Raw genomic sequence first — 21,280 nt, forward strand, 5'->3', positions numbered from 1 at the left:
TTTAGTTTGAACAAGCTTTACTTGCAACGGTAAATGAACCTTTTGCTGTTCTGATAACAGCTAATCGTTGTTATTAGGTGTGAAAAACAAATTTGGTGATAGTGGCTGACGAAGCGGAAGAATACAGAAACACATGCAGCTCATGACCCAATGGCGTCATTCGTAGCTCAATGTAGCTTAATGTTAATTAAATCAAGTCGCAAGAAAAAGCGATGAATAAGATATATTCGTTATTTTCTGCAGAGTTATTTCCGGCTTTGGAGCGCCAAAACGAAGACATTTGAAATATATCCCCAAATACAATTGACAGAACCGTATGCATGTTCTCTTTCGTGTGGACGTATCGTGTACAGTTCTTCAAATTATATTTTCTATGACGGTCGCACTGATGAATTGCAGACAATATCAATTTTTTTACCCTCATTATCTAAATATATATATATATATATATATATAAACAAATAGTAAATGAGTATAAGCATATATACGTACAGGTATGTGCATACCGACATCCACCTGTATGTATAGGTGCATATCTGGGTACAGGACATTGCAAACAAAACAGAGACGAGAAAACACACAAGCCACATAGAGAACATTCTACTTCATCAGCTACCCCCGTTTTAACACCGGCGTTTCGAAGAGCTGGGCAGGACGCATCGTTAAAACGGCTCTTCCCATGGACCGCAAATTAAATTTGTATACACAAATTAAATCTTGCCATGGAGGAATGTAGTGGCGGACAAAAAACAAGACAGGAAAACAAACAGAAAAGGCTTTACGGATAGACGAGAAAAATTATGTGTATGAACGCTGTGAGGCACGAACTTGAAAGTAGGGACGAAGTGGTTCGCGTGTTTGCTCGGCGATAGCCAAGGAAGAAAAGGATTATTGACCGGAAGCATGTGACCATGCTGGTGTAAGGGGAAGAGAGAGAGTGGTAGAGGGAGAAACAAAGGGAGGAAGTAGAAGAATAAGTGAGCAACGAGAGGAAAAGAGAAAGAGAGGAAGTACGAGGAGGGAAAAAGAGATACGTAGTAGTAACAGAGGAAGAACGAGAGGGGTAAAGCTAGATACGTAGTAGTAAAGAGGAAGAACGAGGGGAAGAGAGAGAGTGGTAGAGGAAAGCATTAATTTACTTATCAATGCTAAAATTTCATTATGCACATGATACTGAAAACATGAAAATGTGTTTCTGCATAAAATATATCAGTTTTTGTGAACATGATAATGAATGATGAATAGGTGACGCAATTCTAGCAATTGTTTTTAGGGGTGCAGGGAAAGTGGGTTCATTCAGGTTTTGATCTACTTTTGAGTATTCGCATTTCGATGCTTTCTGAATACTTTTTCCTATATATTATCACGCTGCTTCACTAGTTCAAGAGTAATAGCCACCAGAAGCATGAAACTAGCATTACGAGTCCTGACGCTCAAGGTTCTGATAGAATATACATATACTATATTTTTGCTTTGTGCGTGGGGTAATTATATCCAGAATTGAATATTGTTGGGTACTACGATCATGATACAAAGGAAACAGAAGCAATCATTTGATACTTCTGCTAAGTAAAATATCTTTGCATATAACTTAAATATTATCACGTATATTCTCTTAGTCGATGTAATTCATAATTTTAACACCATAGTTTAGTAGTAGTCATATTCACATTTTGGTTAACAAAACCGTTTTGATAAATCGAATTTGTAATATTTACTCACAAATTTAATTCATTAAAACATTTAATTTAATGAAGCATAATTTTGAATAGTAGGCTAGTTTTCCTATCTTTTGAGCAATCGAAATAGTGTGAATATAATGTTATAGCAAAGAACTGCAAAGGGGTAAAATGCATGTAACAAAACGACAATAACTGAAAAAAAGGTTTTAAACAAAATACAGTTCAGTATGTAATGTTTAATTGTGAATACCATTAGAACATAAATGACTGTTTGTGTTACTGGACGGAGATATATCGATGGGAGAAAGTTTATTAACAAGAAGGTTTGACTGTTTATCTGAATGAACCGAATCATTGCTGTGATATGGCCGAAGAGGGTGAAATTTTTCTTCTTCAGGCGAGTGTTTTTTTAAAGTAGACATGCTGCTAGAACGTTGTTGTTTAAGGTGTCTTTTAGGAAATATTTCATCTTCTTTATTTGGTCTGTTCACTTCCTTTTGCACATTTTCGGCGGATGTGGCATTTGCTGAGCTTGAAAGTAGCATGTAACCGTTTTGTCTCCTAATTGCTGATGATGGAGATGGTGAAGATGACAATGGTTTTTCATCACTATTCGTTTTCTCTTCATTTTCTATTTTATCTACGTCTACTACAACAATTCTTATTTCCTTTCCATCCTTTTCTTTCCCCTCTTCGATGTCTGGAGTAATTGTCGTATCTTTCTCATCAGATTCTCCTTCACTCATTTTAGAACGCGTTAGTGTTTCTGTTTTTTCTTCTGGAACAATAGATAAACTGGAATTACATTTTAATCGCTGATGTACCGGTGCCCATTTGGGTGAATATAGAGTGTGATGACACGACTGAGGACAACCTCTACGTGTGCTGAGTTTGTAATGATCACCATTGATGCAACGTTTTCCACACTTAAAATCACGTAATACTGTTTGAAAGCGTGTCTGTGATATACCAGTATCAGAAGATGAAGACGACGACGAAGAGGAATCAGAGATCCCTTCTTCTCCCGTGACGCCATTAATACTACCCGTTAAGGCTTCTTCTTCTTCTGACTGAGAATTTATCTTACTCAGACCATGGTGCAATGTTTCAAGCGGGATCATTGTTGAGTTAGAACCATCAAACCTCGTGCATACTTGCTGAAGAAGTTGACTGCAACTGAGTAATTTTTCTTCCTCCGAGCAATTTCCTGCCAAACATGAAGCCGTTGTATCTTTCAAACATTGCAGTTTCTCATCGTTCTCTTGGGATTTACATGCCGTAAAAACGATGTCAGCTGTGATTTGTTTACTGAGTTCCTCGAGAGATTTATCACTTTCAGCCACTTGAAACTTGAGACATTCCTCACAAATCGGACAAAAGCATTTAGAAGTACTCTCGTTTACATTTTCCTTGACATTCATGCTGTACTTGGTGCTGGTTATTTTGTCGCTGGTTGCTCGTTTCTCGATAGAGAAGAGTTTTAGAAACGAAGCCAGTCGCACAGATCCCCAAGACGCTTGATGTTGGCGATTGCCATATCGACCATAACCCTGCGATATAGTCGATTCTTCTAACCGACGACAGAAATTTGTGCAATCACGTTTAAACTGCTTTGTGAAGATTGCGTAAAGAAACGGGTTAGCACAACTGTTTAGTGGCAATACGAAGATCGTAAAAAACTTTGCTTCTTCAAGAGAAATTAATTCTTTTCCGAACATGGCTGTCAGCGATAAAATTGTGATTGGCATCCAGCAAAGAAAATCAGTAAAAATGAGAAGAGACATTCTCTTTGCCACGCGAACATCAGGTGAATTCCATGCTTTTGAGTCACGGATGTCGCAGTACATTTTCAGATAACATGACATGATGACTAAGAAAGATGTTCCGTTAAAAACCATAATGAAGCAGACATACACTGTAAAAGAGAACAAAAGGAAATTTAGAATGCTATTCATCATAAGGCTTCGCAAATATTTAATACAAAAAAAAAAATTGCATACGAAACATGGTTAGACTTAACATACTACATATACAGAGGTTGGACAAAATAATGGAAATACCTAATATCATAGCATCATAATTTTGAAATATCTATAAAACCGTTAAAAGCTTGTTTATTTTTATGTTTTTTTATTTATTGTTAGTATTGTTTAGTATGTTTTGCTAAAATTGCCTTTTCTTTTCAGATATCAACAGAAAAGGTAATTAAAATTCATTAGAATGACAAATCTATTGGACTTTCAAAGATGCCAAATTGTTGGTGCTCGTATGGCAGGCACCAGGGTAACGAAAACAACCGAAATGTTTGATGTATCAAGAAGTACTGTCTCGAAAGTGATGACAGCCTTTGAGAAAGAGGGAAAAACCTCCTCGTCGAAACAAAACTCCGGAAGAAAACCAAAACTTTCAGATAGGGACCGTCGGATTCTTACGCGAATTGTTAGAAAGGATCACAAAATTACAGCTCCCAAAATTACTGCAGAGCTTAATGACTACCTCGAGAACCCAGTTTCCACAAAAACTGTTCCCCGGGAACTGCACAAAGCTGGATTTTACGGGAGGGCTGCAATCAGAAAACCTACTTTCAAAAACAAAAGTTGCAAAGCGTTTAGAGTGGAGTAAAAACCAACAGAATTGGTCCCTAGAACAGCGGAAGAATGTTATTTTTTTCGGACGAGTCATTCTGTACCTTATTTCCGACCACCGACCGAGTATACGTGTGGAGACAGCCAAAAGAAGCATTTGACCCAGACTGCCTTCTTCCAGCTGTTAAACACGGAGGAGGATCTGTGATGATCTGTGGGGCTATATCTTGGAAATCCGCCGGCCTAATGGTTTCCCTTTATGGCAGAATTAATAGTCAAGACTATTTAAGCATTTTATCCGATCAAATTCATCCTATCGTTGCGGAACTGTTTCCGGATGGAAACGCAATCTTTCAGAATGATAATACACCAATTCACACAGCTAAAGTTGTTACTGAATGGCACGAGGAACATTCTAGTGTAGTTGAACATCTTATCTGGCCACCACAGTCCCCAGATCTCAATATTATCGAACAATTATGATGCATTTTAGAAAAGCAAGTAAGGAGTCGATATCCTCCACCATCATCACTACAAGAACTGGAGACTGTTTTAGCTAAATAATGGACAAAAATTCCTTTGGCAATTCTAACTTTGTACGAAGTCCATACCTCGTAGAATTCAAGCTGTTATTACTGCCAAAGGCGGTTCTACCCCATAGTAAAATAAATTTGTTTGAAATTTTAAGGTGTTTCCATCATTTTGTCCAACCCCTGTATTAGGTAATTTATAAAGACATTTAAATAATAAACATAATCATGTATAAGAAACAAATTCATATTACACATCTTATGAAATATATATGAAACATGAAACTTATCAATCAGATATTTTTAATATAGAGAGGTTATTTGGAAAGGAAAGTAAAAAGAAGTAACTTAAAAAAGAGACTGGTGAAAATACAGACAGTACATTCAGAAGATATATGTGGTAGATTATTAATTTTATTGTCTTACGTTATCTAGTCTCGTCTATCTACATTCTGAGATTGAATACGTTGGGACGTACCTATCTATCTACATTAATTTTACGTATAATGTACACACACACACATTATTTGTAGTTTTATTGCTTCGAAATTCACCGTTCCAGAAAAGAATTGTTTTAAATTCTCGAAATTTTAAAATTTTCATTATATTCAACCATCTGTCTGTCTGTCTGTCTGTCTGTCGCTTTCTCTCTTTCTCGCTGTCTCTCTCTCTCGCTCGCTCTCTCTCGCTCGCTCTCTCTCTCTGTCTGTCTCTCTCTCTCGCTCTGTCTCTCTGTCTCTCTCTCTCTCTGTCTCTCTCTCTCTCTGTCTCTTTCTCTCTCTCTCTCTCTCTCTCTCTCTATCTATCTATCTATACACACGTAAAAGGTAACAACCCCTTCGGTCATGAATGACCATGAGATTGCACCGAGAAAGTTACCCTTCAAGGCACAAGTTTGGGCATAGTTGTTTATGGAAGACCAGCAGTCGCCTATGCATACCAACCTCTCCTCTCCATGCCACCGATGTTATCCAAGGGAAAGGTAAAGGCCGATACAGCTTGGCACCAGTGACGTCGTAACTCATTTCTACAGCTGAGTGAAGTGGAGCAACGCGAAATAAAGTTGCTTGCTCAATAACACGACACGCAGCCCGTTCCGATGATTGTAAGCCCGACACTCTAACCACTGAGCCATGTGCCATGCATAATTACATACATATATATATATATATATATATATATATATATACACACATATATACATGTACTTGTTTGATATTTACATAATAGTTTAAGTAGGAATCAAGACAGTTATATCTGGCAGACGTACTTTAAAATTGCAAACCCAATTGCTTCTTATCACTTATACCACTTTAAAACATTTATCTAATCTAATGGTTTTTGATAAACCATAACTTGTCCTTTCCATCATAATGTCATAGTCATAGGCAAAACTTAATAAAACTTTACAGACGATATATCCGTTAGTTCCGTGTTAGTAACTGATATTTTCCATCGACTTGAGAATTGAAATATAACTACACATTTCCAAACGCTCTATCCCCCCCACTCCTCCCACAATTTTTACTACAATGGTACTTCAGTTTAATGCTTCACTGCTTTTATATATAACTATACGTAAGAACAAACGTTAATGTATATACATATATATATATATATATATATATATATATATATATATATATATATATATATATATATATATATATATATATATATATATATATATATATATATGTATATATATATATATATATATATATATACATATATACAAACACACACATATATACACACACACATATATATTTATGTATATATGTATATGCGTGTGTGTGTTGTGTGTGTGTATGTATGTCTGTGTATAACTGTGTGTATGTGCGTGTGTGTGTGTTTGTGTGTATGTATGCGCGTGCGTTTTTGTTCTTTTTATTTTGTTTTAGCCACCACGACTTCGATAGTGCTACACTCTGAGAGCTGAATGTTCAGTGTTTTTCTGCTGTCTTTATGTCCAGAGTTCCAAATATCGTAAGTTTATGGCGATATAGTAGCTCTAATTTCTCTAATTTCATGTAACTGTAGACGTTCCTTTGTCCTTGTTGCCACTAAATAGCTTCGCAATGCGATATATATATATATATATATATATATATATATATATATATATATATATATATATATATATATATATATATATATATATATATATATATATATGTATATATATATATATATATATATATATACATATATATATATATATATATATATATATATATATATATATATATATATATATATATATATATGTATGTGTGTGTGTGTTTGAGTCCGTTTAGAGTTAACTGCACAAGATCTTCACTCAAGTTATGTCATAACTTGCCTGAAAATCTCTCCACACCTACAAGTGAAACTTACAGTGGAAAGAAACTGAATCGGGCGAAATAATATATATTATGTATAATATATATGTGTGTATGTGTATGTGTGAGTGTGTGTGTGTGTGCGCGCGTGTGTGTGTTTAATGTAAACTTCATATATTCAAGGTATCCTTGACCTGAAGAGTAGCTAGCTGTCTACCCCTCGTTTGGATGATTTACTACTTCCGAGGTTCCGTTAGCTATGAAACATTGAAACATGTAGCCTGGATGTTATCTACTCCATTCCCTATTTTTTTGATATTGTGTGTGTGTATGTTTGTTTGTGTGTGTGTGTGTGTGTGTGTGTGTGTGTGTGTGTGTGTGTGTGTGTGTGTGCATTCCTCATTTTGAACTGTATTGGCGCAACAGCTGGATCATTGTCTTCGATATTTCGAGCTGAAAGCGTTGGGATAGCCCTGAAGTATCGAATCAATTTTGATCGGGATGGATCTTATGCGACACAAAAGTATGTAGCTAAAATTTAACTTAGCCCATGAAGGGTCTGTGTTGGCCAGAACATTGTTGTTCCTGACATACCATAGCGTATACTCAAGTAACTGGTGAAGGATGCCAGCACGCTGGATAACATTATTCGAGCCAATAGTTTTTGTTGCTGGTTATATATATTGGATACGTCATTTTGTATGTTGTGAGTTATTGGCAGTTTTGAACATTCCACGTATTCCGTATTCGACAGGCTCTAGATTACTTGTCAGTAAGAAAGAACGTGTGATTTATTTCATAACGTCCGCCGGTGAATAATTCAGTCTGTTACTTCGAATAAGGGGAAAATAGGAATGATCAACTCTATGCTTTTTATCAATAGCATTAGCTGAGGAAGAGAGAGAGAGAGAGAGAGAGAGAGAGAGAGAGAGAGAGAGAGAGAGAGAGAGAGAGAGAGAGAGAGAGAGAGAGAGAGGGAGCGTGGTGGATGGAGAGAGAGAGAGAGAGAGAGAGAGAGAGAGAGAGAGAGAGAGAGAGAGAGAGAGAGAGAGAGGGAGCGTGGTGGATGGAGAGAGAGAGAGAGAGAGAGAGAGAGGGAGCGTGGTGGATGGAGAGAGAGATAGAGGGAGCGTGGGAGATGGAGAGAGAAAGGGAAAGGGAGATGGAGAGAGAGGAAAAGGGAAGAGAGAGAAAGGAGAGAGAGGGAGAGAAGGGGAGAGAAAGATGGAGAGAGAGGGAGAGAGAGATGGAGAGAGAGATGGAGAGAGGGAGATGGAGAGAGAGAGAAAGAGAAAGCGGGAGAGAGAGAATGCGGGAGAGAGAGAAAGAGAGAGAGAGAACACGACAATTGCCTCTTGCTTTTGTAAACGATTCAAGAATGAAATATTTCACAATCTGCTTGATTATCTTGCCTCCCGTTTGAATGTTTTTCTAGTTTTGAAAGTAAAATGAAATAAAACTTTTGATGTTTTCTCAGGAGCATTAGTGGCATGAAATGAAAGGACTTCAAAGAACAACCAAGATTTCTTACCTCGCCCAGAACAAACCGACTAAAAATACTAATAGTTTCGATCTGCTACAAATAGCTGCCAAATCTCTTCAAATTACACTCTACCATATTTGAAAATATGACACATGGAAAAATGTAGTTATGAATATAGAAAAAGGATGGGAAGGTTATTTTCGGAACATCTTTAGGCATAGGATCGCTTTTTGTTGGAATATTGCTCAGCAACAATAACAACCAAACAATCCTTATAACTGTTTTAACAAGATTGCATTGATGTAGAAGAAACAGTATAGCGCTAGACTAAATGAGAGAATCCAACAGTATGTGGGTTTAACAAATTAAAGTAAATATAATAGAATGATTTGGGAGAGACCTTGGTATATAGAAACTTTACTGTATAGGCCGGATATTATAAAATATCGAAGGATGTATTTAAATTAATTCCACTAAATTCTTAAATAAGTAAAATGATGCTTTATTATTGAAAATTATTAAGTCTAAACCATCAACGCTTTGAGGCTAAAAATTCTAACCACTGTTGATCTTTCTTTTCCTTCACACAAACGGTGATGGGAAGATAGTGAGTTCCAAAGAATTATTTAATCTATTATAATAACAACAGCAACGAAAAGATAAATCATTAGCATTAATAATGCTTCTTGTCAATGGCAAGAAATCTAAATCTAAAATTAAAATTGATTGAAAGTTGATTGGAGACAAGTACTGGAGGAGTAGTAAGTTCTGTGGGTATATTTTATTATCTTTTACTTGCTTCAGTCATTGGATTGCAGCCATGAAGAGTTTTTAGTGGAACACATAGACATCAGTACATATTTAAAAAAGAATCTGTCACATATTCTATCGCATTCTATTGTCGAAACGCTAAGTTATGGGGACATAAACAAACCAACAATGGTTGCCAGGAGGTGGTGGTGGGACAAAATTAGACTCAAAGAAACACACATAACCCCGCCATATATTTATATAATCTTTTACTTCTTTCAGTCATTAGACTGTGGCCATACTAGGGCACCGTCTTGAAAAATTTCAGTCGAACGAATTGACCCCAGTACTTATATTTTTAAGCCTGGTACTTATTCTATCGATTTTTTGTCGAATCGCTAAGTTACGGGGACATAAACATACCAACACCTGTTGCCAAGCGGTGGTTGTAGGGACATAAAGACACACACGTACACACACACACACGCACACACACACACACACACACATATGTATATATATATATACGACAGGCTACTTTTAGTTTCCGTCTACCAAATCCATTCATAAAGCTTTAGTCTACCGAGGCTATAGATGAAGACACTTGCCAAATGTGCCACGCAGAAGGACTGAACCCTGAACCATGTGGTTGAGAAGCAATCTTCTTAGCACACAGCCACTCCTGCGCCTTTATGTATATATATATATATATATATATATATATATATATATGCAAAAGTGTCTTAAGTCTAAAACGTTGTTTCTTCAGAAAGCGAAAAATAGTTTCACCATTCCATTTCTTTTTACACTAGCAACAGTTTTAGCTTGACAATAATACTTTGTTGGGTGCATAAAATCGTAATTCCATGCATGTATGATATTTTGAGTCAGAAATATTTTTGCAAAATTGTCGTATGTGGGACTTACTACACTTTTCAAAAATGCTAAACCGTTGTACTATACTTTGATAATTTTTATAGCTTGGCATCTGAAGCAGCTGGAGAAACGATAATTTGACTAAAAGAACCGGTTATTTCAAGCAAAATTAAATATTGAAAAAGAAACGCATTTGGCCAAATTTGGACATACGACAGTTTAACATAATAGCAACGACACGCACACGCACACATACGACGGACTTCCACACCGCTTCCGTCCACCAAATTCACTCAAGAAGCATATTGATCGGCCCGTGGTCATGGACCGGCTCGTGGTTAGAGAAGAAGACACTTTCCAAAGGTTCTGCACTTTGAAACTGTACTCGAAACTATGTGACTACAAAACGAGATTCTTAACCATACAGCTATACCTACGTTTATATTTTTCTTTTAGTCTCGAAAGACTTTCTCACTGAAGCTATGGTCTTATATGTTGTTAGACCTTAGAATAACTGTAAGAATACATAGAATATATAGGATAATAAATAATGACATGGAGAAATTTCTCAGTAAGGCCTTCTGTATGGAGTATTTTCAGTTAAGCGGAAGCTCAGTATATTACATCTGTTCGAAAAAAATGAGGAAAAATCAATAGCGTTAATGAAATTTTTGTTAAAGTGATAACTCCAAAATTAAAATTAAGAATCAAATGGTGGTAGTGGTGGTGATAGCAAGTGTGATCATTCTATTTTCTTTTTTACAGTGCCAATGAAATAAATACGGTTGATTCAATATTACTAAACTTCTTTCCAATCAATTTGCGGCAAAGTTTTTCAAAGTACGAAGATATCGTTATTATTGGCAACAGGAAATTAAATTCTAACCATCTTTTACGAAGGAAAACAAACAAACAAACCGCATAAAAACGCAACAGAAACATACCTATTTACGATTTCCCGATTAGATATTAAAGCTGCCATTATTTGTACTATCTTTTTATATTTATGTTTATGATTTGTGAATCTTTCCTGACATTTATTAGATTTCGCATTTGAAATATATAAATATATAGAGAGTGAATTCCTTTCTCATATTTTGATTGAATTTTTTTTTATCAAAAGGCACAAGTCATTTTTAAGAGAAATGAAAAGAAACATCTGCACTGTCTCAGTGGATCATCTCATGGAAGGAACCGAGAAAAACTGTTCAAAAGTTGCTGTCTTTTCGTCTCTTATATGAATTGTGACAACAGTAGTACTCGCAGCAATCATCAACAAGCTAGTGACTTTGGTGCAGAAAATATAGTGGGTACAAAGAGCATTGACATGTTTTCAATAATGAGCATGCACATAAGGCTCAGTCAGTAGGGTATCTGTCATCGTTGTTCAGAGAGTAGGATTGGTTGTGTGTAAGGGCTCTTCTCACTTTAAAACACACCATGCACGAGTATCGCATGACGTGCCAGCATCATCTTATACATAAAACAAGGTATTGGCCATCATATATATATATATATATATATATATATATATATATATATATATATATATATATATATATATATATATATATATATATATATATATATATATATGTATATATATATATATATAAAGTGTAGTATATTGCCACTTAAGTGTGGCTGACCCCTAGGGGTGGATGTTACTGTTGCTTTTAGCCCCAGGAGGACATCTCCTCCAGCTGGCTTATCGACACACGACTGTGTCCTGTTTGCCAAGGGAGTTATCCCTCTCACCTCGGCCAGCAGCACGAACGTATCCGGATTTCAGGGTTATTTCCCTTCGTCGGCGTTCGACAGCTGATATATATATATGTATGTATGTATGTATGTATGTATGCATGCATGCATGTATGTATGTATGTATGTATGTATGTATGCATATATATATGTATTATCGCATAGAAAAACAGAGGTATATCAAATACCATACAACATAAACTCTTGATCTATTAAAATTATCTCCGCCTGTAGAAGATGTGTTATAACTACCAAACGGCAATTGAGAATAGATCCATATGAGAAGGGATGATAATCCCAAGATTCAAAATTTCTTCAAAGTTGACATGCCATTGACAAAAAGGATAGGCTTATTGTCCGAAGATAAAAGGTCAGCCGTGGACAGTAATTATTTCTCTCTTGTCTCAACACTTTCTCCCTCCCTACAGTATTTATATATATATGTGTATGCGTGTGTGTGTATGTGCTTGTGTATGCGTGTGTGTGTGTGCGTGTGTGCGTGTGTGCGTGTGTGCGTGTGAGTGTGTGTGTGTGTGTAGGAAAAGAATGGAAAAAGGAGTTTCGCAACGCGTATGCCTCCAAAGTAGAAAAATCCATATTAAAACAACTTCATAATTAACGATGAAATTCACTAATGGCATATTTAGCAACGTATATATATATATATATAATATGTGTGTGTGTGTGTATACATATATATATATATATATATATATATATATATATATATATAACGTGAGAGAGTTAGGGGTTGATTCATGTCTTTTTAATATTCTTCCCTAGACCTTCATCCTTGCTTCCTTAATTTTCACCCTTACTTCCATAATATAATTATATACACATGCATATTATTAATATAATTATATACACATGCATATTATTAATTTAATAAATTGCCTATAAATTGCCAATAAATTTTTATAGCATGCCTACTAACTGATAAAAATCATTAACATGTAAAAATCATTAACATGATTTTTATCCTTATATTCTATTATGAATTAATAAATAAATTTATCTTGGATCTATACTTGCAAATATTTGTATGTAGACGTGTGAACCTGCTTTGTACAGTATGTACAATTATTTGGACTTATATTTCCAGTGTATTGTGTCGACGAAGGAAGAAAGCTTATTTGTGGCTTTAATCCAGAAATTGGAACCAATTCACAATGAACGTGAGGTCTTTTTAATATTCTTCTACTAGCCGGCTTTCAGCCATGTCTATATTTATCTGGAGTTTTTAGTAGTTTTTTGTTGGTATCGGCACTTGAAGCATTCTTGAGATAGGTCGTTTTCGCCCTTGATCCCTTAATATAATTATATATATATATGTATATCATTATTAATTTAATCTCTCTCTCTCCACACACACACACGCACACACACACGTACATGTACACTTTCTCCCTCCCTACAGTATTTATATATATATGTGTATGCGTGTGTGTGTATGTGCTTGTGTATGCGTGTGTGTGTGTGCGTGTGTGCGTGTGTGCGTGTGTGCGTGTGTGCGTGTGAGTGTGTGTGTGTGTGTAGGAAAAGAATGGAAATAGGAGTTTCGCAACGCGTATGCCTCCAAAGTAGAAAAATCCATATTAAAACAACTTCATAATTAACGATGAAATTCACTAATGGCATATTTAGCAACGTATATATATATATATAATATGTGTGTGTGTGTGTATACATATATATATATATATATATATATATATATATATATATATAACGTGAGAGAGTTAGGGGTTGATTCATGTCTTTTTAATATTCTTCCCTAGACCTTCATCCTTGCTTCCTTAATTTTCACCCTTACTTCCATAATATAATTTTATACACATGCATATTATTAATATAATTATATACACATGCATATTATTAATTTAATAAATTGCCTATAAATTGCCAATAAATTTTTATAGCATGCCTACTAACTGATAAAAATCATTAACATGTAAAAATCATTAACATGATTTTTATCCTTATATTCTATTATGAATTAATAAATAAAATAAAATAAAATAATTTAATTATTATTGCTCCTGACCGGAATAGCATCTACTGCTTGGTTATTCTTATAATATACACGTGGCTGTCGTGAGAGGATTTAAAATTGATTTATCTTGGATCTATACTTGCAAATATTTGTATGTAGACGTGTGAACCTGCTTTGTACAGTATGTACAATTATTTGGACTTATATTTCCAGTGTATTGTGTCGACGAAGGAAGAAAGCTTATTTGTGGCTTTAATCCAGAAATTGGAACCAATTCACAATGAACGTGAGGTCTTTTTAATATTCTTCTACTAGCCGGCTTTCAGCCATGTCTATATTTATCTGGAGTTTTTAGTAGTTTTTTGTAGGTATCGGCACTTGAAGCATTCTTGAGATAGGTCGTTTTCGCCCTTGATCCCTTAATATAATTATATATATATATGTATATCATTATTAATTTAATCTCTCTCTCTCCACACACACACACGCACACACACACATACATGTACGTGTGAGTGTATGTGTGTATGTGTGTGTGTGTACGTAAAGCAGCTGTTCTTTCAAATGTGTTATATTGAAAATATGGTTCTTTGGTGTTTAATAATTTTTTTTGTGCTTCTTTTTCCATATTTCATAAGTTGTTCTGCGTGGCACCTTGGACAAGTGTTTTCTTCTATAGCCTCCGGCCGACCAAAGCCTTGTGAGTGGATTTGGTAGACAGAAACTGAAACTGAAAAAAGGCCCGTCGTATATATGTATATATACATATGTATGTGTGTGTGTATATGTTTGTGTGTCTGTGTTTGTCCCCCCAACATCTCTTGAGAACCGATGCTGGTGTGGTTACGTCTCCGTAACATAGCGGTTCAGCAAAAAGAGACCGATAGAATAAGTACTAGGCTTACAAAGAATAAGTTCTGGGGTCGATTTGCTCGACTAAAGGCGGTGCTCCAGCAAATGACTGAAACAAGTAAAAGAGTGTATATATATATATATATATATATATATATATATATATATATATATATATATACTAGCAGAAATACCCGGCGTTGCCCGGGTTAAAGAGAATAATGATATCTAAAAACGCCGTCTAGACTACGCATCATCTTTATATATAGAGATGTATATACACACACGCACCCAAACACACGTATATATATGTATATCAATATAAATATATGAAAGTCAATGAAGTTTCGTAAAAGAAGGTGATCATGTACATACTTTCTTGCTGTTGTGATTATAACACCTCCTTGTTTTCCCTTGTGGAGCATATACAAATAGGTTTTTTGTTGCTGCCCACTCTTGAGCAGCCAACATACAGTTGTCCATGTGAGAAGCAGGGCTCTTCCAAGAGAAGACCAGCTACAGACAGTGTTTGACCCTGATATTTGTTTATGGACATGGCAAAAGTCACACGAAGGGGGAATTGTAGTCTTCTGAATGTAAAAGGAATGTCTGCTCCTGATGGAGTAAGAGGAATTCTTGTAATAAAGACGTCATCCCCTTTTGCACATCCAGAAAGAATGGTAGCCTCGATAACGTGTGACATCATTTTCTAAATAATGCTCATCTGTTATGTTCGGGTTAAAATTTCATCAACATCAAAAATATATGAATTTTCATGGGAGTTATGGCCGTTATGCAAAGAATATAATTTCCAAATTTCATAAAGATCCATTCAGTACTTTTGACGTAGTTTTGAATAAGAAAACAAATGACTAATGTGTGTGTTTGTGTGCATGTGTATGTGTGTGTGATGGGTGTATATATGTATAGATATCTGTATGCATGTATATATGTATATATGTGTACATATTACATGTACATCTATATATATATATACATCTACACATATGTATACATATACATGTATGTATAGATCTATATATATACATATACGTGTACATCTATATGTATACATATACATCTCTCTCTCTCTCTCTCTTTCTCTTTCTCTTTCTCTCTCTCTTTCTCTCTTTCTCTCTCTGAAAGTATCTGTCATTACAGTATCGAAATGGTGTACATATACATGTATATGTATACATATACATCTCTCTCTCTCTCTCTCTTTCTGTCTCTCTCTTTCTCTCTTTCTCTCTCTGTGAAAGTATCTGCCACTACAGTATCGAAATGTGATTGTTTCAGTTAGTGGAATAGTTTCATTTTTAAAGTGAAAGTATTTGACATGAGTGTTTTTGTTTCACTTTTGACACGTAATACTTAAATAGTGGAGGAGATATTATGTTGCCGTGTGCTTGAACTCTGCAAGAAGTTAATAATTTTTTTTTACTAAAACACAACTGGAACCCTAAGTAAGGCATGTGTAAAATTTGAATGAAATTGGTGGTGGTTATTTTTTCTTTTTTTTTTTGGCGATTTTCATTTTTGACATTGTGTTCTACATGTCCAGGTCGTACGAATAGCCTTCTCGCAACTTAGATGTGAAAATGAACGGCTTACATTTATATTGAAACAGAAAAAGGATCATATGTGGAGTCCCCACCACGAAACTTGATATGCTAGAAATAACAGCTAAACGCGGACAATCCAAATCTTGCATTGGTCCAGATGGACTATATGTAAATAAATATGAAGGAAAAAATGCGCTTTGGCAAACGGGGTTAGGGTTAGGGTTAGGGTTAGGTTTTGAGTTAGGGTTAGGGTAAACCTAACCCTAACCCTAACCCTAACCCTGAGCCTAACCCTAACCCTAACCCTGACCCTAACCCTAACCCTAACCCTGACCCTAACCCTGACCCTAACCCTAACCCTGACCCTAACCCTAACCCTAACCAGATTTGGCTGTTATTTCTAGCATCTAAATAGCCTGCTTGGTGAGGGGGGGGGATTGAAATGTTTCAAACAATTTTTTTTCAGAATCGGAATCTCCATAGTCTAAAACGTGGGATTCCGTAAAAAAAAATAATAAATAAGGGGGGGGGGGAGGTTCAGATTACATATAGTCCATCTGGACCAATGCAAGATTTGGATTGTCCGCGTTTAGCTGTTATTTCCAGCATATCAAGTGTATGTGGGGAGGGGAAGGGGAGTGGGGGTCCAAAATTTAATTAGGGGGAATCGCATGACCGTGACATATAGAACACATTATCGAAAACGAAAATCGCCAAAATTAAAAAATAAAAAAGTTACAGCCATTTTCCCTCAGTGTCTAATTCCAATGTCCACCTAAGAATGCCCTTTAAAAGGCTAGCTTTTTTGAAGGCTGCATTTCCTTGCATTCGGTAAAAATGTGTTTATTACGGTAGTTAACGTGAAGCATTCTTGTATAGTTATGCCCTTATGTATATATAAATAGATAAATATGATTTAGGGAAAAACGATAGATTCTTCCCTATGAATTTTTTTTCACGATAACTACCTGATAAATTCTTATATAAGAGTTTATCCTATTATTGTATTAATTATATATATATATATATGCGAGTGTGTGTGTTTGTTACCCCATCGCTTGACAATCAGTGTTGGTTTGTTTGATTAATGACCGCAGTCCAATGACTGAAACAAGTTAAAAGAATAAAAATAAGTGAATATCTGTGGCCGGTCATTACTTGAATTCATTTTACATCAATATGATATTGCACCAATATCATTTTGCGCCAATACCAAATTGTAGCGACTAATATTTCATTGAAATCGTGTTGCTTTGTATTTGTGTATGAGAAAATGTAACTATTGCAATTTGTTTATCGTTTTATATTTCAATTTTTACATATTCCCCTTATTCCTTAACGGATATAATACTGAGCAGAGCGTACTTTACAATGCAAACAGCTTGCTAAAATAGCAAAATTTAAAAAAAACCCCAACAAGCAAGAAAAAAAAGTAAACTTAAAACCAAAAATAATACATATTTTAAAAATCCTTCTTAGTAATTATCATTTAGCAAAATTCAGTCTTTAAAGATTGAGTACTTTTCTGATATACCATATCAAATGTTAAAGTTATCAAGAAAGTAAATATACTAATAACGAAAATAATCTCAAATTTAATACGATAGCGGTGGTAGTGGTTGTGAAACCGAAGCATATCAAAGGCTTCAATGAGCAGCAATATGAAATCAATAAGTTCCCTGGTAACTCAATAACAAACGAAGATTTATTCTGATAGTTCAAATTTTTCGCTTTTGTATAATTTATCTGCTTTTTTTTTCTGTCTCTCGCTCTATGAAATTTCATGGATGAGACGCAGTAAAAACCTATATAACTTATATGAGCGGCTATCTAAATATATACATGTAATAAAAAATATACAGAATTATTTCCTGAATAATTCATTGTAACAGATGCCAAATTACTTGTTTGCTTACTGTATTGGGTTTCTTTTCTTTTGGCAAGATATCAGCTGTCTTTCTCTTTGTAAGTTTTAGGGTGCTATGAAAATGAAATTATGTGTGTACCGTAGAACTGTGTCATTTTGTAAAGCATGTTCGATTTCTATTTGAGCCATTTCAGTTCACCTGATTTCACGCTGAATCTAATGGTTTCTTATTTAGATATAAGTCCAGCAATTCTAAAGGAAGGGTGTTAATCGAGTCTGTCGATCCCACTATTTGACTGACATTTTATTTTATCGACCCCGAGGGATGAAAGGCAAAGCTGACCGTTGACCCAGAGGAGATGGAAACTCAGAACGTAAAGAGTCGAAAGAACATCGCAAGATATTTTTCCGACGCTCAAACGATTCTGCTATCTCGCTGCCTTATTTCAAGCTGTAATTTATAGCTTGGAGATGGCTAGCGGGCAGAATCGATAGCGCGACGGACAGAATGCTTAGTGGCGTTTCTTCTGGCTTTTTATGCTACGCTCAAATCTTATCGCGGTCAACATTGTTTTTCACCTTTTCGGGATCGATAAAATAAAGCACCAGTTAAATGCTGGGTCGATATACTCGACTACCTTCTCTCCCTATAAATGCTGGCCTTTATCCATTAGGATAATTTGATTTCAAAACGTAGATAGTGCATTCGGCGATGAAGCAATCAGCCACTAAAGATTAAGCATTAGTGATAGCTCTTCTGGCGGAACTGATCAAGTAAACGTCAAAAGCATTATTTAACTGTTGTTCTTTTATTCCTTAAATAACAGGGAAGGGTTGTATGAATGTGTGTGCCAAACGAGCAAGAACAGTTTCTTTTTCTTAAGGGTAATGTTTATACTTATTTTCACTTTAAATAAGTACAAAAGCTATAATAATTCTTAGTCTCTCGCACAGTAAAATTTACAAACTCATTATCGAAAAGTGCCTTAAAATATTCATACAAGATTCCCGCATTATTGTTGTCAAACAAAATATACAAATAGAGAAAAATCGTAGCACTCTTCTAATCCAGAGCTAGTTGAAGTACCACTTTCTTCTGTGCTATCCAGGTCATCATCATCATCATCATCATCATCATCATCATCATCATCATCATCATCATCATCATCATCAAATATCAATCTGATGATGAAAGAAAGTCAGAATAAAATTGTTTCATCGCTTTATAAGTCTTCCATTTCAGACTTGATACCTCCCATCGATGGCTGGGTGCATTTGATGAATTAGACCCTCAGGCGTCAATTGAGGATGGCCATATCCATGTAACCATCAATTCATGATGTCCGCTGTTTAAGGGTTAAACTAAAGTTTATGATCAACATCGCTCCAGTCATGACTAGGTTATATTTTAATACATTTAGAATTATATAATTCATTGTATTCTTCTTTTGTTTAAAACATTATGGTGTTTTTTTTAAAGTTTTGACTGCTATGTTTAACATGTTGAATGTCTGTGTCAAGTCTCCCTTGCTGGTTTATGACTGTAATTGCTGTTATTGAGAGGCTAAAGTTGGACGTGTTAAAGTCTTCTCCTCCGAAGGAAAGAGCAGTATTCATAACGCTTTTCAGTGTATGGTAAGCAATTCGTTGATCAAAGGAAGCCTTCTCGTAATTCAATTCATGGTTATTTGCTTGTTTTGTCATGCAAACTATCTGGTCATAGGGATCAAAAACTTGAATTCTGCTTCAAAGACTAACAAATTTTCCTGTCAAACGTTTACGAAGACTTTCCTTTCACTCGTTGGTTCAATAACAGGATTCTAATTGCTTATATTGCTTCTTGAACATCTCATCCAAAGCACGTTTGGAGTAGAGAAATTAGATTAGTTTGGATTGGTTAATCTTTTTTCTAGACCATATAGTTGATGTTTACAGTCAGTGACACCCCAATCCTTTCCGCCCCACGTTTCTTTCTCTCTCTTCATATATAAATGTGTGTGTGCCTGTATATATATATATATATATATATATATATATATATATATATATATATATATACACACACACACACACACACACATATATATATATATACATATATATACATATATATGCATATATTTATATATATGTATATAAATGTATATATATATTTATATATATATGTATATATATATATATATATATGTATATATATACATATATATATGTATATGTATATATATATATATATATATATATATATATACATATACATTTTCACACGCGTGGGTGGACATACGACAGAAAGTAGCACTCAACACATTTATACACCTTCATATCTATCTATCTATCTATCTATCTATCTATCTATCTATCTATCTATCTATCTATATATATATATATATATATATACATACACACATAAATACATACACACACACACACACACACACATATATATATATAAGATTATACCTACACACACACACACACTCTGTCAACTAGGTAGAATATACTACATTGAGGAGGCCTAATCCAATCTCTCACCGAATTTCCTATATTTTCAAAATTTCAGTAAAAACTTCCAAGAGGAAAGTTTTACCTCTTAATTACATGGACAATCTTAACTAGAAATAACTTACATGGATTGATGAATGTTGGCCATTCGCAGCTTGTATTAATGAATTAATATAAGCTAGGAATAAGCTTTGCAGAACATTCTAATTTCCTGTGGTCTGAAAGCTATTTATTGAAACATAATTATGATTGTAGCAGGTGAATTTGAATGAGTGATAATAAATGAAAATTGCTAAGTAGAACAACCAACATGTAAAACGAACTTACCAAGTGACAGGACATCGCCAGTTTCAAAAGGAAGACATATAGCGAATTTCTGGTAATTACTGATTCCAAAAAGTGGCATGGCAGCTACGGTTATGGCAAAAATCCAACCAATAAGCATGATATATCCTGCATTGAGAGATTTTGAAAATAATGATATATGCAATGAAAAAAGTAAGACAAACA

General features: G+C 34.9%; 1 protein-coding gene across 6 annotated transcripts in view; it reads right to left on the reverse strand.

Moving 5' to 3' along the window:
* Window positions 1-1,898: 1,898 nt before the first annotated feature.
* The window catches only part of LOC106873188 (uncharacterized), a 713,512-nt gene continuing 694,130 nt past the window's right edge, over window positions 1,899-21,280 (reverse strand). For all 6 annotated transcript variants that reach the window (XR_016242634.1, XM_089355369.1, XM_089355373.1 and 3 more), the window contains 2 exons: window positions 21,098-21,223; window positions 1,899-3,597 (listed from right to left, as the gene is read on the reverse strand). Coding sequence is in view for 5 of the 6 variants with exons in the window: in XM_089355369.1 (XP_089211495.1) it covers window positions 1,919-3,597; window positions 21,098-21,223 (1,805 nt within the window). In the remaining variant the exon portion in view is untranslated. The remainder of the gene's footprint in view (window positions 3,598-21,097; window positions 21,224-21,280) is intronic.

This window comes from Octopus bimaculoides, chromosome 7, assembly GCF_046866305.1.
Source record: "Octopus bimaculoides isolate indiv1 chromosome 7, ASM4686630v1, whole genome shotgun sequence".
NCBI lineage: Eukaryota > Metazoa > Mollusca > Cephalopoda > Octopoda > Octopodidae > Octopus > Octopus bimaculoides.